General features: G+C 47.6%; 1 protein-coding gene across 1 annotated transcript in view; it reads right to left on the minus strand.

Moving 5' to 3' along the window:
- Window positions 1-25,903, minus strand: part of LOC146614091 (ubiquitin-conjugating enzyme E2 E2-like) — a 68,119-nt gene continuing 42,216 nt past the window's right edge. Inside the window, exons 4-6 of the mRNA XM_085378997.1 lie at window positions 12,159-12,291; window positions 5,253-5,400; window positions 1-691 (exon numbers count right to left, since the gene is read on the minus strand). Of these exons, the coding sequence (XP_085235123.1) occupies window positions 594-691; window positions 5,253-5,400; window positions 12,159-12,291 (379 nt within the window). The 3' untranslated portion in view covers window positions 1-593. The remainder of the gene's footprint in view (window positions 692-5,252; window positions 5,401-12,158; window positions 12,292-25,903) is intronic.

A 25,903-nucleotide genomic window follows, 5' to 3' on the forward strand; every position in this document is an offset into this window, starting at 1 on the left:
TTTTATTGAGTATTCGATGAGTATGTATGTTCTCACAAGGCATTAAGTGTACAGCAAACTAAGCACTATTGTCATATATGATGATGGGCTCACTCCATGCCACAGTTCTGCCTGAACAGAAATATCGGGACTACGTGTCCACTACATGAACACATGTCCTGATGCCATGCACTAATATTGACCATGAGCTGGAAAACACAAACAAAATGAAATGCACTCACTCAGTATGAACATTTTTACATCACATGAAACGGGAGGAATTCATCACACGCGCTTTTAGATAAAGAGAATGACACGGGTGGCAACAATGTTATAAACAATGCCACAACAATAAGAACAACAACATCAACAGAACAATAACAGTATTAAAGCTTTTCATGACCATATCAACATTCAGTGTATTGGAAAATACAATCCCAATAGACTCTTTGTATAAAAAAGAAGCTTTTCAAGTCAGCATGGAACAAATAACAGTTTGTATCTCGGGGGTTGGGGGGGTGGATGACAGGGGCGGGTGTGCTTCCATAGATTCCAGAAGAGAGGAGGTGTGTGTGTGTGTGTGTTGGGGGAGGCGCTGGGGTCCTGGAGCTGCTCTATGTAGCGTAGCGCTTGGTCCACTGTTTGGCTATCCTGTCGTGCTCAGCTCTGTTGGTCAGGTACTGTGTGGCGATGCTTCCAACCAGAGGGTCAGCTGGAATACAAGAACAAACGGCAGACATGTTTAACCACGTGTTGGCTGTCACATGTTGAAAAGTATGGCAGGTAAATGAATTCTCTGAAACTCATAATATAAAAGACTGCACAGCCAGGCTTTAGGCACACTCAGCAGGACAGCTGTGCAAAAGCAAAACTATCTGTGACAGTGATGAGCGGGCGGTCAGCTGCCTCGGTATCCTGTATGTATTCAGTGTGGGGGAAGGGCTCTGACCAGGTCTCAGCCAGAATTTATTTTTGAAAACCTTCAGACGGGAATCACAACACTTCCTCCTGTCACATTGTTAGCGTGCTGCATGCAAAAACGTTTGATGCGCTGTGTGTCAGGACATCCTGAATAGGTCCAACAGATCTGTCTTTGGACGGTCAGGTAAGTCAAAATAAACTGGAACCTTCTAACAGGAATACAGAGGGTTGAATCGCCAGATATCAGCACTGCTCTTAAAAAGCCTGCATCAGTCAGCTGCTTGACTGTAAACGTCAGACTCTGAGTGGAAGCGAGATATTGCTGGGCACAGATGGGTCGTCTGTGAGAGTGGTGTACAGGACATGTTTACACAAACAGACATAAGGTGCTGTCTAACATCTGATTACCTGGCCTGTGGAACCACAGCCTCATCAAAGACCTCGGCTCATTGGAAGGCACAGAAATGTTGTTACAAGCACTGGTAACTCAAACACGTGGAGCTCAGTGTTTCCTGTAGTCTGATGTCAAGCTTGCATACTAATAATACTAATGGATAGGATTTATATAGCGCTTTACAATACCACTATTCATTCACTCTCACATTCACACACTGGTGGAGGCAGCTACAGTTGTAGCCACAGCTGCCAGGCTGCCATATCGGACCATCGGCCCCTCTGGCTACCACCAGTAGGCGGCAGGGTAAAGTGTCTTGCCCAAGGACACAACGACCAGGACAGAGAGCCCGGGGATCGAACCGGCGACCTTCCGGTTACAGATGCGCTTCCCAACCCCCTGAGCCACGGTCGCCCCTGATGTCAAGCTTGCATCACGTGATCTGATGCAACAGCAGAGTAAATCAGCTGTGATCATGGCGGCCTCCAGCTGTAGTCCTGTGCCTACCTGTCTTTTGATAAACGGCACATCCATGACTGTTGACTGTGTTGCTGGTTCCTGTCTCAGCAAAGTGACAGAGCAGAGAACTCATTCAGCCTTCACAAGCTCTCTGCTCATATTCACAACGTCTCTGGACACCAAACCAGGAGCCGCGTTGCACACAGTGACGGAGGGTTTAACAGGTTTAGTGCCAGACTTACCGACGTGTTAGTTACTAATCGCTGGTATTTACAAAGACAGTGGAGCAACAAGACTGTGCATCTGAGATTTTTGCATTTCTCAAAATAGGAGGAAAAGATTCAAATGAACCAAGCAAACTGAGCCACAGTTCACTGCTCATTGTACTGATAATTAAAGCCAAAAAAGCAACCCAGCTGACATGGCCGTAGTTACTGCTGCATGGAGGAAAAGAGTGGGACATTTGTGTGGTTATGTGGAAAACACGAGAATATGTCAGGTCTGTCCATAATGCCTTTGTTTCCCAGAATAGCAGACATTTTCAAGAACTGTGGGGGGAGTCCAGAGATGGGCTCGTAGCTCAGTCCACAGTATCTTCCTTATGCTCCAAATAATCCAGATCTGTTGATGATGACCATGCTTACATCTGATATCCATGGAACGTGACACTGGATCAAAACCAACCCTACAATCAGAGCAGTGCTACAGTCGTGCCCCCGTCAGCACCCATAATGAAGATGATTGATGTGCATTTGGAAGGAACTGCAGACGCCCCGCAAAGGTCGAAGCATGACAGTATGTAAGAGAAGAGAAGAATGGAGACCCTGACTCTGGACCCCACACTGATGATCATCCAGCACAGGGAATTTTAAAAGCAGCCATTTTTATTTGAATGTTTCGAATGGTTGAAGATGTTTTTCTTCTGATCTCTGCAAACACATTAAAATTAGACTTTCAGGACCATGGACAGTGATCTCATGTCTATCACACACACACACACACACACACACACACACACAAACACACACACAAACACACGCACGCACACACAGACACACACACACACACGCACGCACACACAAACACACACACAGACACACACACACAGACACGCACAGACACACACACAAACACACGCACGCACACACAAACACACACACAGACACACACACACAGACACGCACAGACACACACGCACACACACACAAACACAAACACACACACACACACACACACACAGACACACACACACAGACACGCACAGACACACACACACACACACAGACAGACACACACACACACACACCAAGCCTGAAGCAGAAAAACCTTCCTGATTGTCAGCTGATCTCACTCACAGGCTGGAGTTCTGTAAAATAAGCAGCTTGAGCTGGTTTACATGTGGACACGAGCTGATACAGCTTTGAGCTGCCACGTGGCTTCACTCCAAGTTATCCGATATAAAATCTCTAACGTACAGATCTCTCTCTCTCTCTCTCTCAGTTTATGAGGGCTAAACCTGAGATTCAGAGTTTAAACACTTGATCGAGTACTGAGGGTGTTGTGAGTGGGTCGATTCTGATGAGGCAAGAGGCAGAAAGAGGAAGAGGGAGTGCGTGGGTAACAGGGAGGAGTCTTTCCCCTTTTCTGCCAGAGACGTGATCTCGATTAAACCTCTTCTGCATCACACTTAAAAGGAACCGTCTAAATTCATGTGAGCACGCTGAGGAGGAGGGGAGGAAAAGCTTCTCTCATCTTCATCTCCACTGCTCTGATGCAACAGCAGAGTAAATCAGCTGTGATCATGGCGGCCTCCAGCTGTAGTCCTGCGTTTCTCACAGAGCAGTCCCTGCAGAGAGGACCGAGCTATCACCAGAGTTCCTTCCACTCTCTGATCTGTAACCATTTCATTTCCTGCTGTTCACGTCTAAAACCATCAGTCATCCTTAGGGATGGGTACCGGTACCCATCCCCCCTACTGCTTATGTCAGACATAAACGGTAGTAACCAGACCGAAAAGCAGCGCACATTTTGGTGCTTTATTTTTCTTGAGATGTCATACACTTTCTAGCCAATCATTTTACGTTTCCGAGGATAGTAGGCGGGCCCAGGTACATACGTTCTTTTAGAGCAGAGCTACAGATTAAAAATGCCCAAGGTGAAGCGGTCAAAGTCTGGCTGTACTTCACAGCAAAAGATGCAAACTCAGCAGCAACAAGTGCTTTAAGCTGATACTGTGATACTGTCAAAGGAGGTAACACCAAGAATCCGATGAAACACCTGGCGACGCATAGCGCTTTTTTTTTTAAATGCGCCGTATTTGATAGCTTGCTGCGAGACCTCACACCGAGCACATCTACTGCGGGTGTGGTGCCTGTTATGCAACATCCCCCAGAAACCCGAAGAGGAGAGTCCTGGCCCCTAGCCCTGCCAGTGTAGCAGAAATGATGAGGATGATGATGCAGCAGCAGCCGTTCTTCTCTGCGTGAGTAGCTTCATGTTGTTCGTGTGTAATTTACGTTGAGTAGGCTAACCACGTTATTACATTAATGCATGTAAGGTGAACTAGCAAACATCATCATAGCTACATGCGGCTGTCTTCTTGTTTGATGGCAGATGCTCCCTTCACCCTGGCCAAAAAGGCTAAAATGACCAAAGAAAAAGTGGAAAACAGTTAAACATGAGAGGTTTTTGGACAAAGTTTGTGTTCTCCATTCTTTAAGCACCGGTTCGAGCACCGTTTAAGCACCGGCACTGTTTCAAAAGTACCGGTTTGGTACCGGTATCGGATAAAACCTAAATGATACCCATCCCTAGTCATCCTCTGGCCCTGACCTACCTTTCATGGTCCAGCACATTTCTGAGTTAACTCACTTTAACTCTCAAAGTGCTGATAATGTAGAGATAAAAAAATGATTTTAAAAACTGAGAATCTTTATTCTGTTCATTACCAACACACACCACCTGCAGGTCCCTGTTGTCTTTACAGTAATCGGGGTCAGACTGGCACAAATGCTTCCAGGATTGAGTTTTTCCAGACAGTCTTGGTTAAATGTTGAACGGATTAAAGGGGGTTTGGAATCCCAGGCTCACACTTTAATACAGGAGCAGCTGAAAGGAGCTTCTTGTTAGCCAGGTATACCTGTGACAGCTCAAAATGACCCACAGACAGTCTCAGAAACATGAAGGCAGAGCAGAGCACACCTGAAACAAACAAAAAACACCGTGGACCTCTGTACCTGTGATGGAGCCAGAGCACAACATTTATATAAAAGAGACACTTTTGTGATGGACAGTGTTACACACACACACACAATCATTGTTTTCATCACTACACTGCCTGTCTGTTCTCTTGGGATGCTGCTGCTGCTGCTGCTGCTGCTGCTGCGCTGCAAACACAACTTCAGCCTCACAGTAAAGTACATGATTTAAGCAGCTCAGTCAGCCTGTCACAGCTACATGACAGCATCTCTGTGTGCGTGTGTGTGTGTGAAGCTCTCACCTGGGTTGCAGTCAGTGAGCAGGGAGCAGATGGACAGTAGGACCTTGGAGATGGTGAGGGCGGGACTCCAGTTGTCCTTCAGGATGTCCAGACAGATCACGCCCTGACTGTTGATGTTGCAGTGGTAGATCCTCGTACGGAACGTCACCTGATTGGTTAAGAAACAGTTTCATTTGATGCTGCATCCTGTTGATCCTGACCTCTGAGCCAATGACACGTTTTAAAAAAGGCTTATTTTAGGTTTCGTTTAACTATCAACAACATGTAAGGTGATCAAACAAACAAGTGTTTTTTATATTTTGGGACTGTGGTGGACTCGAGTCCACCACAAAAAGTCTAGGAGAGGACGGCCGCTCTATTTCTGTTCCCTTCACAATAACTAAGAACAAACAGGCCCAATAAACCAGGCCTATGATAAGAGACTTGCAGTGTTTTCCTGCAGCTCCGTCTGTTAGCACATGCCTCCTGACATTTAGGACGTGACAGGTTCAATCAATGAAACACTTGTCAGTTAGATTAAACGAGCAGCACAGGCTGACAGTGCTCTTCATATCCTGCCTGTGTGCCTGCATCAACACTGAAGACATTCCATAGCTCAGCACAAAGAGCCCTGCATCATTAAGCAGTGACCTTTGACCTCTGTGTGTCTTTAGAAACGAGGCTGATGAGCTGTAGCTTGCCCCCGTTCATGTCACCCTTCCTCCGTTCAGAGAGACAAACCCTCCTCCTATTATGAAGATCAACAGATTGATTTATCTGTCACTGTTTCACGTCAGCAGTGCTGCAGCGCCACACTGGAAACATCTGAGAGGACTTCACTGATACACTATAAATATACATTGTGTTATCTTGCACAGCATGAGTGTTAAAAAACTTGAAATGTTATCATTACACATGCTCTGGCTAAGCAGTGTGAGTGCTGTCAGGCATTTGAGTGTGAGCGAGCTATGTGAGGGCTGACTCTTGTCATCTGCGGTGCTGTTTCCAAACCAGGAAGAGATGCGGTAGCTGAGATTATTTTCAGCGGCACTTCTGTAAAATCTGCTCATAGCTGGGACGGGAGGTCCACCTCCATCAGCCAGGTGACGGAGAGGTGGGTTAGCTCGTCTGTCTGAACTCCCGAGAACTTGTGCCGTGAATCCTTTCTGTCAGAGAGCTGCAGGTATAGTCCGTCGGTTATAGTGTCAGCTGCTCCTTTCCTGTAAGCGCACTCGTTGTGGTCGGCTGTAAGACCAACACCTGTGCGTGACGTGACTGGTGATGTCACATGTCAGTAATGTGAGCAGAAGGGGCGCGGTGTGTTCTAGCAACGTTATTTGTCCCGAGTGCACGTGTCAGGCAGCCCAGCAGGGAACATGTCACGCTGGACGCTGAAGTCAATGAGCAGCACTCTGGCTGAAGCCTTCTGGTTTCTCTACGTGAGTCAGAGACACAGGGTGGAAACCTCGGCTGAATGGTTTGTTCTGTACGGCAGCGGGCCCAGCTTGGTTGGGAAGCGTGAGCTGATGTGAAGCCTCTCAAAGCATTTCATGATACAGCAGCTGGCACTCTGCTTTGGCTGAGGGTCCATGAAGATATCTGTCAGCTGTTCTTCACAGTGTGTTGGCACGCAGCCTGGGATGAGATCTGGACCCATGTTGCAGAAACCTCCTCATGCTGTCTGCAGTCACAGCCAATAGCTGGCAGGCTGGAGGCAGTGATAGTTGTTTGCAACCTCAAACATGTCCACTGTTCAGTGCCTGAAGTCTTTGCCATAAATGCCTCATGTCCTTGGTGCATTCATTGGACAACTGTTTTTAGCTTGTTCTTCAGTGTCACCAGCTCTGAATGCAGCGTCACAAATCCTCAGCAAGAAGCCGACCTCCCGTTAGCCGAGGTTTATTTCTGGAACGCAGCCTGACAGATTTAGCAAATCGGTGCATTTGTTTATAAATCCCATCACGAATATTCCTCTAGGTCTGTCGTCTCTTTGAAACGCTCCACTGTGCGCACTCAAAGCAGCCCTGTACACACTGAAGCCTCCTGTGGCTGCACGCTGATGCAGTCCTTGGTGGCTCTCATCTTCCTCCGAGCCTGAAAGCTGGGTAAGGGAGGAGAGGGAGCTGCAGTGTATGTGTTTTTTCTGTTTGAATGTACATTAGCCCGTGTACGAGTCCCTCTTGTTGTGCATGTAACAAATGGAAGTGAGGTAAAAAAAAGACCTGGGGCTGTAGCTCAGGTGGTGTTTGATCCCTGGCTCTTCCAGTCTGCACGCATAATATCCTTGGACACTAACCCTGAGCTGCTCTCCAAGGATCGATCGCATGTATAGGAAAAAGTTCTCGTATGCGCCGAGTTGTATAAAATGCTTTGAGTGCTCAGGTAGAGTAGATAAGCACTATATAAGAACCAGTCCATTTACCATTTAGCCAACAGGCCCGAGGAACCTGCCAGTCAGCCGAGGTCAGCCCTTAACCTGCCTTGATGCCTTCTTGCTTCCCTTGTTTACGTCTCCTTCACTCATTCATGCTCGCACATTTTTCTGTGTGAGCTACATTATGATGGATGTGGTCAGAGAGCAGCTTGGGGTTCGTATCTTGCCCAGCGATATTATGCATGCAGACTGGAAATGAAATCCCAGAAAATGAGATTTATATCACGCAGAGGAAGATTAAGTGTATAGAGAAGTTTAGTTCAAAGCCACGAGTTACTGCAGGGCACAGTGCTGGGGGAATCTCACCTCAGCCGTCACTCAACCAGTTCTGAGCTCGGACCAACGTACAAATACTGATGCAGCATCCCTGCAATGCTCAGCCTCTAAAGTATCAGTGTCAGCTCAACCTAACATTAGTGAGTGATCCAGGGCAGTGAGCAGCTGTCACATGGCTCGCTGTACGTTGGATGGCAAAGATCACGACCACGATGGAAAAACAAGGCGGCAGGAGGCCAAGAGTTAGGATGGGCTCTGTGTGAGGACCCACACAGCTGACACTGAACAGGAGATCATATATCGAGGCCTGGTCACATGATTCCCAATAACTTTGAGCTGCTGTAAATTTCAAAACCACAAAAACAAAAAGTGATACACACTGGACAGATGGAGCATCAACATCTGATTACACTCCTGGTAGGCGAGGTTCGGGATGGTCTGAATGATTCCCAGGCTGCTCTTAACTTCACCACTGCAGTCACACTCGTGACTTTCTATTTCACATAATCATACGAGACATACAGAAATATGAGAGATAGTTTACATAAAGTCTATCCATGTATCACAACGGTGGGAACGCCACCAATCATTTCTACCATGTGACGCCGTGCCGTCCTTGCACAGTGCACACACAGCTCACCTGCGCTGTGCAACACTACAGATACTTTCTCCAGTGCTGCTCCTCATGACTAAGATACTGATACTGCAAATGCAGCAGCCTACTTTATTGTAAACGACAGTAAGCCAAGAAGAGCAGCTGAAAATATCAGATTTAAGCAGCTGATTAAAGTCACTGACGTTCCTCCCTGTTCTGTCTGCATGAGCACAGGGCTGCAAGCGGCTCAGTGTTGAGGATGCAGAGTTTTACATACTGGAACAAGTCAGAGATATAGACCCAACAACAAGGAAATTAAAGAGCAAGAATTCAGAACTTGTAACAAAGTAAACAGACTTTGTTACTTATGGTTGTCTGTAATGGCCTCGTAACACAAAGCAGATGAAAGAAAATAAAACAAACAAGCTCAACACATTTTTCACAGATTTGTGAAATTCCACTAAAAATATGACTCTGAGCGTTCCTGTGAGTTTGATACATGTGAGTTTGATACATGTGAGTTTGATACATGTGAGTTTGATACATGTGAGTTTGATACATGTGAGTTTGATACATGTGAGTTTGATACATGTGAGTTTGATACATGTGAGTTTGATACATGTGAGTTTGATACATGTGAGTACACCTTTAGCAAAGGTTTGCTAAAAACATGCTGTGAATATTTAGTTGAATCACAACATTTGGTCAAGAACACCCTCAGTGCAAAACATCATATATGCATATTTGCTAACACACAGTTTTGGACCGCTCCTGTCAGTGGCACATGTGCACAGACACTAAACGACCCGCTGTAAAGCATTAAACATGGCACAGATAGTTTCCTGCCTTATCGTTTAAGCACATAAATAGCAGTTAGATATTACTTAATGAGTATTCCTAGACTCTACTGGAGGGTGGCCGAATGCAGCTGAATGCCAGGGCATGCAGGACAGGACAATGCGATCAGAAGCACCTCATTGCTTTGATACAAACTGGCAGTTTGATTTGAACATGCAAATGCTGCAAAAAGTTTAGATCTCTGTTCCAGGGTTTTGCCTGTTTCTGAGGGCTCAGTCTCCTCCTCAGCCTGCATGAACGCACAACGTCCTACAGCAGTTTTACAGCAGAAGGACACACACGGTGGGGGAAAGCAGCACATCTTGTGGCCGTCTCAGAGGCTGCACAAACCGTAAAGCCGGGTTTCCACCACAAAAGTTGGTGATAAAGACCGAGCCCTGCTGCAGAGTTTAAGGGAACCCGACCTGCAGAGAATATCATTTCACAGCTGTGTGGCTGCTTCAAACGTTAGATCCACTCCTGATGGTGTGAGGAAGGACACAGAACCAGAGTGAGAAGTGGGTTTGAGATTAGAGATCAGATTTCAAACGTGTGGATTAGGGCTGCCACGATTAGTCGACTAGTCACGATTACGTCGACTATCAAAATCGTCGACGACTGATTTAATAGTCGACGTGTCGTTTGAAGCTTTGTAAGATCCTGAAAGACGCAGGAATAAGTAGCAGGATTTAAGAGTGTAATAACGGACTGAAACAGAAGATGGCAGCACTGCATGTACAAGGATGCCAGCTGCCGTTAAACCCCGAAGAAGAAGAAGCTGTGTCCCAGAATTCATAGCGCCCAGCTCAGTTTCCAACAATGGCGGCAGCTAGTAAGTTTTAATATTACTCTTATTATTCTTTCTGGGTCACAAAATAAACGTTTAACATATTTTCAGCCGAGAATGTAGCTGTGTAAACCTCAAATATCTGCTCAGTTTATCAAGACACCGCATATTTTCAAAAGCACTCCGACGTTTTCGGAGACGTCTGTTACCCACTGAATGTCAGATGCTGCTGGTGCAATAAGCTGTACCTGTACGTCCAATGGATGATGCTCTGATTAGTCGACTATCAAAATAATCGTTTGTGGCAGCCCTAGTGTGGGTGCTTGGTTACAAAAACAACACTATGTCCCTGATGCTTAAGCCACTGTGACACGGCGCACCCATGACCAGCTACACTTTCACCAACGTGTCACTGAACTGTTGGTCAGTGCTCGTTGAGAACATCCCAGTGGATGCTGCGTCTGTTCACTGGGAAAAAAACCCAAACTTGGAACCAGTTCAGCTTTTGTTGTGAGAGAAAAATCACTTTGAGCACTGATGGTGTGAGCACAGTGTTAGGCAGAGGGTCAAATAGAGGAGAGGAAGATTTCAACAGCAGCCCTGTTGGCTCATGACAGAGGGAGCTACACTTGGAGCTCTGCTACAGACAAACCTGTGCAGGAACAATAAGGACTAGACTTCCTGCACCATGGTCCGTCTATTCTTTCCAGCATGGTTTCAGTTTGCTTCAGCTCACAGCTGTTGGTTTATGCACAGCTCTCTTTAGGTCCTGTTGTGAAACCTTGATTCTGCTGTAGGGTTTCTTGGCACCATTGTCCTGCTGCTGTGTGACGCATTTTAGGTCAAGCCTTTGTATTTAGACGTCTGACTTCATACAGTGACTTCAGCGTGCCCAACACCCAAACAACCCCACATCGCCACCACGTTCCCCACCATGTTTGACAGTGAGGCTAATATGCCACGTCTGCTTTGTGGCACTGTGAGTTGGAGCATCTCAGCTGTGGTCTTGTGGTCCACAAGGCAACTCTTTTCTTTCTTTCTTTATAAATAGAAGAGAAGCTTTGCCCTAACAATCCTTTCGAAACAGCCAGTTACGTCTGAGCGCTGCATGGTTTGAGGGTAAGTTTCCTGGGACGCCCACTCCTACATGCTGCAGACGACAAACTGCCAAAGAGGTGGTCACACTCACTAATGATCTAATCCAGTGTGTTTGATTAGCAGCACCAAGCTGCTGCTGACTGAATACTTCTGGCATCGGTGAACACGCTAACCACACCTGCACACTCGGATATGTGACTCCTGGTATGTTGCAGTTTTCCTGAAAGCTGCACAGCACGAACTCTGAAGTTTACAACGTTGTTCTTGATGTTTCCTCTGTGACCGTTGTAAGTGCCAGTTTGTGCGTTTGTATCACAGCCTGTCTGACTGTGTCTGCTGTGTCAGTGGTGTGGTTAATCTGCTGTTTTGTTCCCCTCTCTTATCTGATTTCATTGGCACTGTGGGGAAATTGTACACCGTACATCAGTTTGGGTTCAGTTATTATTAACTGACAGTACTGGCCTAGTAAAACTGTTAAAGAGCTAAATGAAGATCTAAAGAGGAGATGATCTGAGAAACCAAGAACAGAACATGTGAAATCCCACCGATGAACGTAGTTTGTAATGAAAACTGACTGTTAATACAATAAATAAAAGAAGCTGTCAGCGAGTACTTGTAGTAATCCTAAAGAATTCAGTCTGTCTACTACTACCAGCTTTGCATTTACAGACACTGACACTTCTTTCATTTAGGATTAGAGACTAAAGGAAAGCAGCTTTGTGCGCTCAGTACGAGCATCCTCTGTCCTGGGCTGCAGTCACATGTTGTTTTGTCAACATGCTGAAGGTTAACGAGCCTTCAATGACTCGTTGTTGTTGGACAACAGTGACAGGCAGCTAGGACAACGCTGCCATTGTTCACAGCTGTAGGGGAGGAGCGTAGCTGCAGGGCGTCATTCACCTTGGGTGGTTTGAAGGGGTAGTCTGGTGTGAAGGCGATGTCCAGGAAGAACACTCCCCCCTCATACACGGAGCCCGGAGGGCCCAGGATGGTGGACCTCCACTCGTAGATGTTGTCTCCTTTAGGGCCGGCGCTGCATGTACAAAAATAAAAGAGGAAGAAAAGAAGAGAATCTTTTTACCGACAGGTGCTAAAGAAGAAGCCGTTTGTGTGTTTCAGTCACTCTGGTTAGGTTATAATCATCAGCTGCTGTCCACACAAGACTCAGACCGCTGTCAGCAACAAAGACTGGATCAAACCTTTGTGGAGCATCATTAATATCAGTGGAGGGCTGATGTCTGTGGCATGTGAATGCAAGCATGAAACACAGCTACGCACACACACACACACACACGCACACACACACACACACACGCACGCACACGCGCACGCACACACACACGCGCACACACACACACACACGCACACGCACACACACACGCGCACACACACACACACACACACACACACACACACGCACACACACACGCACACACACACGCACACACACACACACACGCACACACACGCACACACACAGCTGTGAGAGGAGATGCACTGATCCAATTCCCTTTTCGACTGGCATTAGGCCAGATGCTCCTGTCAGTTCTTCTCTTACTTTTACTTTCATCATTGACGCAGTGAAAGAAACGTGTGCACAGAAACGTGGAGCTGTTGGTGTGAAACAGCAGGCGGTTATAAAGCGCCGGCCGCTGCATTTGTTGTCAGCGTGTGTTTGCACACAGAGAGGAATTATGGAAGCAGGCTGGAGAAAGGATGCCGATGTTCCTCTGGATGGATAAAAATAGTCTGGGCTGTGGCAGTGAGCCGGGCCCGGTGGGGACCCGAGGCCGACACGTCTCTCCACTCTGCCTGATGTGGCTCAAAGAAATCTATGTTTGTGTGCCAAACAGATTTTACTGCCAGTGGTTGGATTCATCGTGGTGGCGACACTGACAGAGTATTTCAGTTATTTTAAGCCATTTATTTCAGGTTCAAGTATCCACATGCATTTTAAACAGGGAGCACATTTTCTAGTTGTGTGTTACAAACATGCCAGCTGGGAAATCTGGGTCCATTTGACTCAAAACGTAGCACCTGTATAGTCGTAATCTGAAACGGGCTAAGGCCTCAGTCACACAGGCCGAAGCTCAGTCTGCTAACCACCAGTCGCTAGGAACAAGGGTCACTAAAGGTTCTGCTGGGGGGACAAAGAGGTGCTGAAACAGAAACGCTGGGACTGCCCTGGTGATGAAGGACTGCTGTGGCTGCTTGGAGTCTGCAGAGACTTGCTAACTAACCAAGCACCATTCAAACTGAAACAGAGAACGTTTGCCTTCTAAGCAAACCTTGTGGCTCACCACTGACCTGCTAACTACAGCTGACCGTGTCAACACGCTCCTGACCAGAGCACATGCAAACATGTTTCTGGTATATGTCACCTGGCAACCTCCTGCAACCACTCATCCACTGGTCTGGGAACATAGTGACTTGTGGCTGCTATGGGATCACTGACACGTCACTAGTGAGTGGAACTTTAGTGCTTTCACATCTCCAGCAGCCACCCAGTGGTTGCTGACTGGGAATGACCTCAGTTTACTTTCTCACTAACATTATTTTCTTTCCAATGCTGCACTGATTTGTGAAATCCTCACCAACTACAATATTTTAATTACTAATATCAATGCAAACACCTTTTCCTACTAACAGAGACAGAGACAGACCCGGAGCTGGCCGGAGAGATGATATCTTTGGTAAGGCCTCAAAGGCCGCTATGAAGAGTGGCTGAGGAGAAGGATCGCCACATAAACTGCTGAGCCTTTGGCCACTGTGGAAGATAAGGCCGCGGTCCCCAACCCCCGGGCCACGGCCCGGTACCGGTCTGTGAGCTGAGGCTCGGGTGTGAAATTGATGGTTTTCAGGGTTTTTATCGTTAACTCGGTTCCCTGGGTCTTTCCCGTGTTGTAGTTGTGCGTCTTATTTTGAAAGAAATGTGTTACCATAGCGACCAGAGAGCATTGAGGGGCAGAGAGGAGGACGTTACTCTCAATGTTGTTGGTGCACTTCAGGAGGACGCTGCTAATAAAGTTACACAATTACACACTGAATTTGTGTTTATTGTTATATCTACAAATTACCCGTTTTTGTCGTATCATTTATTTTGTTGTATTTATCCGCCACACCTTAAACTCCGGTCTGTGAAAATACTGTCTGACGTTAAACCGTCTGTGGGCACCGCTGCTCATTCACAGCAAGGCTCACTGTAAAATCATCTAAACTGCTGTTATTGTCACCCAAAATTACGCGGTTGCTTTTCGACATGTTGTGTATTTTTCACACTAGCTTTACTTCCCCCTTTATTTCAGGTGTTACACCGACAGTGTTATGGATGAAAGTTGATTGAGTCTCTTGCCAAACCTTGTGTGAACACTGTCACAGAGCTCTGCGTGAAGCAGGTGGATTTTAAATCACTGAATTACTTTTGTAAATGATTTCATGAACACAGCACATACAAGCTCATGTTAGATGCTTCAATCCAAAAACAGCTCAGCGCTCAAAAATTCACGTCATTAAATCCTATTAAGAGGCAGACACTGGGCTCTACACCTCTTCAGCTCGTTCATTTCTTCCTGCAGTTGCAGTTTACATGCTCCGTCACAGCTTTCTCTTCCTGTACATGCAGCCTGACACAACCTGCTCTGGCAGGAGGACAGATCCCAGCTCCAGTGGAGAACGGGTTTGATTTTCTATCACCTTCCTACGCCTGTCAGGATGATGGAGGACACAGATCTTGAAAATTCACCTAAGGGTCTGCTCTCCTATTTATCCAGGGGAACTTTTTCTTTTTTAAATCTCGGCTCACTTCTAGAGCAGAGAATGACCTGAGCTTGTTTGTAATGAGGGCCAAATGGCAGTGATGGACGCAGCTATTTCCACACTGTAAGCCATAAATAATGAGCACTGAGCTTGTCCCTCTACAGGGACATAAAGAAAGAACCTCGTCTGTAAACGGCTCTCTGGTGATAGCTGAATTACAACAGTGACACAAATTAGACCCTCCTTCAGAACGTTTTTAGTGGACTTTATTGTGGAATGACTTCATTGGCTTTGCATATTTTGCTGGCAGTTAATGAGACAACATCCAGAGGACATCATGTGTTTGAATGCTGCGTCTAAATATAGTCTTGGTGTAGTGGCCACAGTTCAGCTCTTTGTTAAGCAGCACAATCACAGGTTTGCTGGAGATATCATTACACCTGAAACTCTTCACATTATAACAGAACAAAAAGATGACTTTAACTGTCCTTTCACCACGGAGCTTAGCTAACATGCCAGTAATGTCCCTGCAGTCAGCTACAGACAGAAATGAACATTTCTAATAATTTACTAAACTAAGTGTTTACAGCTGTGAAACAGGAGGAGGCTCAAGAAGCCTGGAGAGCAGGCCGGCAAGAAATCAGAGAAAAGCTTGGCTAAGAGAATTTAAGCTGTGGTGAAGGAAGGTGGTCATACAAACACTGACTTTCAATCTATCCATCTGCTTCTTGATGCGTCCTCAATCATCCAGGTAAGGAAATCTCCAAGAGTTGATTCTGTTCATCTGGACGTAGCGTTTTGTGGGAGAAACGTTTCGTCACTCATCCAGGTGACTTCTTCAGTCTCAGCTGACTGCAGGGTTCCCCACTGAAGGGCTGGTTTCAGTTATTATGCAAATGTCCTGTTTATAAGGTTGGAAACCTGCACAGAAAGACCTGATGGAGGAACTGAACTCAGGACCTTGTGCATTACATGCACATGAGGGGCCACGTAAAGTTGCGACATAAGGCAGCGCTCTGTCCTTAATTTAACTCTGCTGTGTAGTTTGATCATTTTCACTTCCATCAATGATGTGGCATCCCACTGTTCCCAACACATGTTCCAGTTCATTTCATAACAGATACCAGCAGGATTTTCCCCATTAGACTGGTTTTCAAAGTGTCCCTTTGGGTTTTTGAGCAGATTGTAATGAAACAAGATGTGAAAAAATCACTATGCTGAGCAGGACGACAACGAGCACAAACTAGAACTGAAAATATCTGAAATATCATCTCTTTGATAAACATATAAATGATGCATCAAAAGCCAGAGATTAGGCTTTGATTCACAGACAGACTGGAGGTCAGTATGAACACATGTCCATACTGTGACTACAACGGTCTCCTACAGAAGATCTCCAAGCCTGGAGTGGAGAAAACTCAGAAACCTTTATGCTAACAGATATCTGTGATTAAAAACTGCGTTTGAGACTTTGTTTCACACTGAGATGGGGTCATGATTAATGAGTACTAGCAGAGCACGGAGACTTTTAGATGTTCAGGGTGTTTGTTTTGGTCTTTAAAGATGTGAGTCACCGGATGAAAAAAACTTTTTAAACCTTCATCTAAAAGTTCTTCTAAAAAGTCGGAAATTTTTAATTGATTTTTAATTTACTCTTGTGTAACAGCTGATCCAACGACCACAGTCAGCCACACCTCCCTTTGAGCTCTTTTGTGGCTCGTGCATTTATTTATTTTCTCGTACCAGAAGCTATTTTTAGCCTGGCAGCAGAGATAAGCTCTCATTGGGAGTTCAGCAATGGGAGTGCTCAGCTAACAGACCAAACAGCTCTGCAGTCTTTAACAATGAGAAGGGCTAATATTACCACTGCATCTGTAGCTGGTTGGATGCTACTGCTGATGTGTAAATGGTAAATGGTAAATGGCCTGCATTTGTATAGCGCTTTTCTAGTCCGTAGGACCCCAAAGCGCTTTACACTACATTCAGTCATCCACCCATTCACACACACATTCACACACTGGCGATGGCAAGCTACATTGTGTAGTTATTAAAGAAAGAAACAGCACGTGAGCAACTCAGCTAAGGTTGTGAATATGTCAGATTACCTGTTTGCAGCTTTATTTAGAGAGGAGCTCTCACACACTCAGACTCATGCAGGACAAACACAGTGTAGTAATGCTGGCTCAGCTGCACCTGCTCAGAGCTACTGCTGAGTCTGTACGTGGTCACACAAAAGCTCTCAGCTGCTTCATCTTACTCACCTACATGTGAACCAAGCTTCACAGCTTCACATATCCATGCTACATTCACAACAACACTCGAATTATTATTACAACTTGTATCTATTGTGGGGCAATGTTTGCCATTTGACTTGTAATAAGAAATATTGATATGTCTTCTGTTTAGCGTCAAACATACTTGAAGGTCATTAAATGTAAAGATTATCTGACAGACTGAAGCAGCAGCGACTGACCTGTGCTGTTGTTACAGGAAGACCTCACACAGACATCCTGACTCATATCTGTGAGACCACTGGACCAGACTGGCTAATCGAATGTGTAATGCCAAAGCATTAAAAAATAAACTTATTAGTTCATGCTGAGAGCCACGGTCCACTGCCACACATGCACACAGACACGCTCTGTGATGCTTACAGTAAGGACAGAGCGGCACAAATACACGTGTTTGCAGTTTGTAGAGCTCCAACACACAAAGATAAAGGACAAACGCCCCTCAGCACTCTCTGTGCTCTGGTGGACAAACAGACCAGAGACAAACAGGCGTACAAACAGGCGTACACACGGGCGTACACACAGTCGTACACACGGGCGTACACACGGTCGTACACACGGTCGTACAAACAGGCGTACACACGGGCGTACACGCGGGCGTACACACGGGCGTACACACAGTCGTACACACGGGCATACACACGGGCGTACACACAGTCGTACACACAGTCGTACAAACAGGCGTACAAACAGGCGTACACGCGGGCGTACACGCGGGCGTACACACAGTCGTACACACGGGCGTACACACGGGCGTACAGACAGTCGTACACACAGTCGTACACACGGGCGTACACACAGTCGTACACACAAGCGTACAAACGGGCGTACTCACGGGCGTACAAACAGGCGTACACGCGGGCGTACTCACGGGCGTACACACAGTCGTACACACGGGCGTACACACGGGCGTACAAACAGGCGTACACACGGGCGTACACACAGTCGTACACACGGGCGTACAAACAGGCGTACACACGGGCGTACACACAGTCGTACACACGGGCGTACAAACAGGCGTACACACGGGCGTACAAACAGGCGTACAAACAGGCGTACACACGGGCGTACACACAGTCGTACACACGGGCGTACACACAGTCGTACACACGGGCGTACAAACAGGCGTACACACGGGCGTACAAACAGGCGTACAAACAGGCGTACACACAGTCGTACACACAGTCGTACACACGGGCGTACAAACAGTCGTACAAACAGGCGTACACACAGTCGTACACACGGGCGTACACACGGGCGTACACACGGGCGTACAAACAGTCGTACAAACAGGCGTACAAACAGGCGTACACACAGTCGTACACAGTCGTACACACGGGCGTACACACGGGCGTACAAACAGTCGTACACACGGGCGTACACACGGGCGTACAAACAGGCGTACAAACAGTCGTACAAACAGGCGTACACACAGTCGTACACGCGGGCGTACATGCGGGCGTACAAACAGTCGTACACACGGGCGTACACACGGGCGTACAAACAGGCGTACACACGGGCGTACAAACAGGCGTACAAACAGGCGTACACACGGGCGTACAAACAGGCGTACACACGGGCGTACACACAGTCGTACACACGGGCGTACAAACAGGCGTACACACGGGCGTACACACAGTCGTACACACGGGCGTACAAACAGGCGTACACACGGGCGTACAAACAGGCGTACACACGGGCGTACACACGGGCGTACACACGGGCGTACAAACAGGCGTACAAACAGTCGTACAAACAGGCGTACACACAGTCGTACACGCGGGCGTACATGCGGGCGTACAAACAGTCGTACACACGGGCGTACAAACAGGCGTACACACGGGCGTACAAACAGGCGTACAAACAGGCGTACACACGGGCGTACAAAAAGGCGTACACACGGGCGTACACACGGGCGTACAAACAGGCGTACACACGGGCGTACACACAGTCGTACACACGGGCGTACAAACGGGCGTACACACGGGCGTACACACAGGCGTACAAACAGTCGTACACACGGGCGTACACACGGGCGTACACACAGTCGTACAAACAGGCGTACACGCGGGCGTACACACGGGCGTACACACGGGCGTACACACAGTCGTACAAACAGGCGTACAAACGGGCGTACACGCGGGCGTACACGCGGGCGTACACACGGGCATACACACGGGCGTACACACGGGCATACACACGGGCGTACACACAGTCGTACACACGGGCGTACAAACGGGCGTACTCACGGGCGTACAAACAGGCGTACACGTGGGCGTACTCACGGGCGTACACACAGTCGTACACACGGGCGTACAAACAGGCGTACAAACAGGCGTACACACGGGCGTACACACGGGCGTACACACAGTCGTACACACGGGCGTACAAACAGGCGTACACACGGGCGTACACACAGTCGTACACACGGGCGTGCAAACAGTCGTACACACGGGCGTACACACGGGCGTACAAACAGGCGTACAAACAGTCGTACACACGGGCGTACACACGGGCGTACAAACAGGCGTACAAACAGGCGTACACACGGGCGTACACACGGGCGTACAAACAGGCGTACACACAGTCGTACACACGGGCGTGCAAACAGGCGTACACACGGGCGTACAAACAGGCGTACAAACAGGCGTACACGTGGGCGTACTCACGGGCGTACACACAGTCGTACACACGGGCGTACAAACAGGCGTACAAACAGTCGTACACACGGGCGTACAAACAGGCGTACACACAGTCGTACACAGTCGTACACACGGGCGTACACACGGGCGTACACACGGGCGTACAAACAGGCGTACACACAGTCGTACACATGGGCGTACACGCGGGCGTACAAACAGTCGTACACACGGGCGTACACACGGGCGTACAAACAGGCGTACACACGGGCGTACAAACAGGCGTACAAACAGGCGTACACACGGGCGTACACACGGGCGTACACACGGGCGTACAAACAGGCGTACACACAGTCGTACACATGGGCGTACACGCGGGCGTACAAACAGTCGTACACACGGGCGTACACACGGGCGTACAAACAGGCGTACACACGGGCGTACAAACAGGCGTACACACGGGCGTACAAACAGGCGTACAAACAGGCGTACACACGGGCGTACAAACAGGCGTACACACGGGCGTACACAGTCGTACACACGGGCGTACACACGGGCGTACAAACAGGCGTACAAACAGGCGTACACACGGGCGTACAAAAAGGCGTACACACGGGCGTACACACGGGCGTACAAACAGGCGTACACACGGGCGTACACACAGTCGTACACACGGGCGTACACACGGGCGTACACACAGTCGTACACACGGGCGTACACACGGGCGTACACACGGGCGTACAAACAGTCGTACACACGGGCGTACACACGGGCGTACACACAGTCGTACAAACAGGCGTACACGCGGGCGTACACACGGGCGTACACACGGGCGTACACACAGTCGTACAAACAGGCGTACAAACGGGCGTACACGCGGGCGTACACGCGGGCGTACACACGGGCATACACACGGGCGTACACACGGGCATACACACGGGCATACACACGGGCGTACACACAGTCGTACACACGGGCGTACAAACGGGCGTACTCACGGGCGTACAAACAGGCGTACACGTGGGCGTACTCACGGGCGTACACACAGTCGTACACACGGGCGTACAAACAGGCGTACAAACAGGCGTACACACGGGCGTACACACGGGCGTACACACAGTCGTACACACGGGCGTACAAACAGGCGTACACACGGGCGTACACACAGTCGTACACACGGGCGTGCAAACAGTCGTACACACGGGCGTACACACGGGCGTACAAACAGGCGTACAAACAGTCGTACACACGGGCGTACACACGGGCGTACAAACAGGCGTACAAACAGGCGTACACACGGGCGTACACACGGGCGTACAAACAGGCGTACACACAGTCGTACACACGGGCGTGCAAACAGGCGTACACACGGGCGTACAAACAGGCGTACAAACAGGCGTACACGTGGGCGTACTCACGGGCGTACACACAGTCGTACACACGGGCGTACAAACAGGCGTACAAACAGTCGTACACACGGGCGTACAAACAGGCGTACACACAGTCGTACACAGTCGTACACACGGGCGTACACACGGGCGTACACACGGGCGTACAAACAGGCGTACACACAGTCGTACACATGGGCGTACACGCGGGCGTACAAACAGTCGTACACACGGGCGTACACACGGGCGTACAAACAGGCGTACACACGGGCGTACAAACAGGCGTACAAACAGGCGTACACACGGGCGTACACACGGGCGTACACACGGGCGTACAAACAGGCGTACACACAGTCGTACACATGGGCGTACACGCGGGCGTACAAACAGTCGTACACACGGGCGTACACACGGGCGTACAAACAGGCGTACACACGGGCGTACAAACAGGCGTACACACGGGCGTACAAACAGGCGTACAAACAGGCGTACACACGGGCGTACAAACAGGCGTACACACGGGCGTACACACGGGCGCACACACAGTCGTACACACGGGCGTACACACGGGCGTACAAACAGGCAAATGGTTAAAATGGTTAAAATGCTTTTACATCCTCTAAGTATAAATAGTAGATTCAGTCAGCCTAACATTTCTGACATGCAGGACAAAAACGTCTTCAATCAAACTTCAACGGCTGATCTGTTCTGTACTGATCACACGGTGTTATCACTTCCCGTTGTCAGTGAATCACCGTAAGAACCAGCCGAGGATTTTACATGATACTGTAACAGGTGTTACATGATGTTTGCAGTCCATCGATCTGATACGCTGTCAAAATCAGACGTGATCTGTTTATTATCCCTGCAGAATTTGTTTCCAACACAACAACATGAGCAGGCTTGCTGACTTTCTTTGGCATGTCATGACACACGGGTCTCCAACAGTCTGAAACATGAGAAGGACGAAGTGGCAAAAACTGAGTAAAGATATTCAAACACAACACTCTGTAGAGGTCACGAGTACGGGATGTGTCCGTGTTTCTAATTTCTTAGAAACACGTGTAAGTCCTCAGCTGTGTCCCTGTGACTGGCAGTTTGCTCCAATCAGCGGCCACATTGTTCTGAAACACATCAAATACTCTGAGTGTGCTGATGACGAAGGTCCTCAGTTCCCTTGTGCTGGACATAAAGCCACCTATTTGTGATCACTTCCTCTTCGGACACTGTTACACACTTTGCCTTTAAAATTAGAGACCAGAGAGAACTTTAACCAAGCATGCTGCATTGTTCAGTGATGAAAATCTCCAAACATCCATATCTCATCATTTACAGTCAAAGCCATATCTCAAAGACCAAGTGAAACACCTGATAAAGCAACAGCTGAGTTAGAACAGCAGGCTCGGTGACCTCTGGGTTCTGGTTCACAATCGTGTCTGTGATTGTGTCAGCTGATCCTTTTGGCCCCTGACGACCAGGAGCTCTGTCCATCCTCGCCTATGCTGCTAGTTTTTATGGATGTCACATGACGTTTAAGGACAGTAACCTTTTCATCATCTGATCATCTGTCATGGATGCTTTTCATTTGACTTTTCAATGTATTTTTCCTTTTTATGCTGGAAACTGCACCTTGGAACAGCTGCAGTTTTCACAGTATCAGTTTCTTGAATCTGCACTAAATAAGCCGTCTTATTTTTGTGAAACGGCATTCACGTACATGCTCGTGTACTGCTCAGGATGGTGGCTATCCCACTGCAATCAGCACCCAAACTGGAAAAGCTTGTGTGTTTGCACGGCTCAGATTAATGACAGCTTCAGTTTGTCCCACCGTTTGTTATTTTAAGAAAGCTGAACTGTGGAAACTGAGTAAATATGAAGCTTTTAAACAGTCGACCGCTCTGTTAAATGAAGTCTTAACTTAGCATGTCTAACAATACAAGCTGTTTTATCTGTCCAACAGCCGACTGATTAGATTGTGATCACAAACAACCCTTTTTGATAAGCAGGGAACAAGTGATTGCTAAAGATGGGCAGATATGTATCCTGTGACACGCCAGCAGAAGGTTGTCAGACTCAGCTCGTGTTGTTGCAGTGAAAGAGAGGACAGCAGAAACTGTCTAACATCCCTGCCTACCTTTAACAAACCAAATGAAACTGGATGACGGCTGGTGCAGAGCTAACTCAGCACTCGGGCCCATATTTGTTTGACTGTTTCATCCATGTGCATCCAAGCACCAGCCAACAACCACACGCTGACATGTTAGCGAGTTCTTCACCATGTGTGTGATGAAGACACAACATTCGCCAGAGTACGCCATATGGGAGCCAACACAAAAAGATCTGTAACAACAAACCCAATGAGCCGCTTAAATCACCATCACCCGGCATGAAGACGCTAACAAATGGCTGAATCCAAATGTAGCCAGAGCACAGAGCCAGCAACACTGACACTGGCCTCTGTGAGCAGTGAGAAGCACAAGTATGGGGGAACTCCAGGCCTCGAGGTCCGGGGTCCTGCAGGTTTAGATGTGTCCTTGAGCCAACACAGCTGATTTAAATGACCTCCTCAACACAGCTGAAGTTCTCCAGAGGCCTGGTAATGAACTAATCATGTGATTCTGACCCAGGGTGAGATATAAAACCTGCAGGACACGGGCCCTCGAGGCCTGGAGGTGCCCACCTCTGGTCTACGGTAACAGTGAAATCAAAGTGTTGGCTCGCCTTCGTCCGTCAGCCGGAGACTCACAGCGACAGAGTTTAACGGTGGAAGCACAACGTTGGTGTAACTCCAACACACTAACCTTTGAAACAACACCAAACCAATTAGACTTCTCCACTGTCTTGAACATGTTACCTAGCAACATTGTATCCCTGCAGTGACTTTGTGCGTGTGTGTGTGTTGATTTTGTGCTGCAAGAGGAATCTCCATGGAAACAACAACAGGCAGACACAACAGCACAGCTTGACTCACCTGAAAATCATCTGTCCTACAGATAAAGCGCAGGCGAATGAGCCGAGCCTTTGTTTGTGGCTCGTAGTGCCCAAAGAGGACCTTCAGCCAATAAGACCATACAAGAGAAATCCAGACACGGATTACGTCGTAAATGTTAATCACTACTCTAACACACTCCCTGCACACCTGTTATGATGACAACTCAAATAAGATGTGAAGCTTGCATCAATGCGGAGCAGATTTAAATGAATTTGGCTTTTATGCATGATTTGTTTTATTGGTAAGCACGGACAACACAGTATGGGGGAAAAATCATCCACAACTCGGTTATTCACGTCCTGTCTTTCTAAAGAACTGACAGTCTGAAGGTGCTTTCATATACAGGGATGAGGTTATCCTAGCTAGTTGACTTTTAACAAAAAGCACTTCTACCTTACAAGACAGATTCTTTCATAGCACACTCGGTCATACTCTATAACTTTAATATGTGGAATTGATGAGCCAGGGATCAAAACATCAATCTTCCAGTTAGTAGATGATCTCGAGCCACAGCCTTCCTATTTATATGTTCGACCAATCAACAAACACATGTCAAGCAACAGTCATCTTTGGCTGGCTCTCTACTCTGTGGTAGAACTAAAACAAAGCCCCAGTAAGTGACCCCACTGGACTTCCTGCACCATGGACACTGTGGGACACTGTCCAAGTTAAAGTCCATCTGGATCTGAGCGTCACTTGTAAGGCAGCTGAGTAGAGCTGATACGTTGCAATAGGTATTGGCTGCTGGGGATTCCCATAATGCACCGACTGTTTCCTCTTCAGTCACCCACACTGCTTTGCATTTAATCTTTAGTTATTATTACAATTAAATGCAAAGTGGTTATTATTAATCTCCGGCTCTCTTCCACACTGTGCCTGTTTTCCTGCCTCCCTTGATTGTTGGGGATTTCTCTGTGTTACTGTCGGATCTTTACCTTAAAAGCACCTTCAGGCTACTTGTTGTGATTTTCGATTCACTTCAGTTTTACTTATACATCGCCAATCACATCACCAGTCGCCTCAACAATCGCCTTTATATTGTAAGGTAACAGGAAGCCAATGAAGGGAAGCCAAAACAGGAGAAATCTGCTCTCTCTTTCTAGTCCCTGTCAGGACTCTTGCTGCAGCATTTTGGATTAACTGAAGGCTTTTCAGGGAGTTTTTAGGACATCCTGATAATAATGAATTACAGTCGTCCAGCCTGGAAGTAATAAATGCACGAACTAGTTTTTCAGCGTCACTCTGAGACAGGATATTTCTAACTTTAGAGATGTTGCACAAATGGAAGAAAGCAGTCTTACATATTTGTTTAATATGTGCTTTGAAGGACATGTCCTGGTCAAAGATGACTCCAAGGTTCCTCACAGTGTTACTGGAGGCCAAGGTAATGCCATCCAGAGTAAGAATCTGGTTAGATACCATATTTCTAAGGTTTTCAGGGCCGAGTACAATAACCTCAGTTTGATCTGAATTAAGAAGCAGAAAGTTAGCGGCCATCCAGGTCTTTATGTCTTTAAGACATTCCTGCAGTTTAACTCATTGGTGTGTGTTATGTGGCTTCATGGACAGATAGAGCTGG

Source organism: Diplotaxodon limnothrissa, linkage group LG18 (assembly GCF_057381915.1).
Source record: "Diplotaxodon limnothrissa isolate DT_005_m linkage group LG18, D_limnothrissa_male_GT1.1, whole genome shotgun sequence".
In the NCBI taxonomy this organism is placed as follows: Eukaryota; Metazoa; Chordata; class Actinopteri; order Cichliformes; family Cichlidae; genus Diplotaxodon; species Diplotaxodon limnothrissa.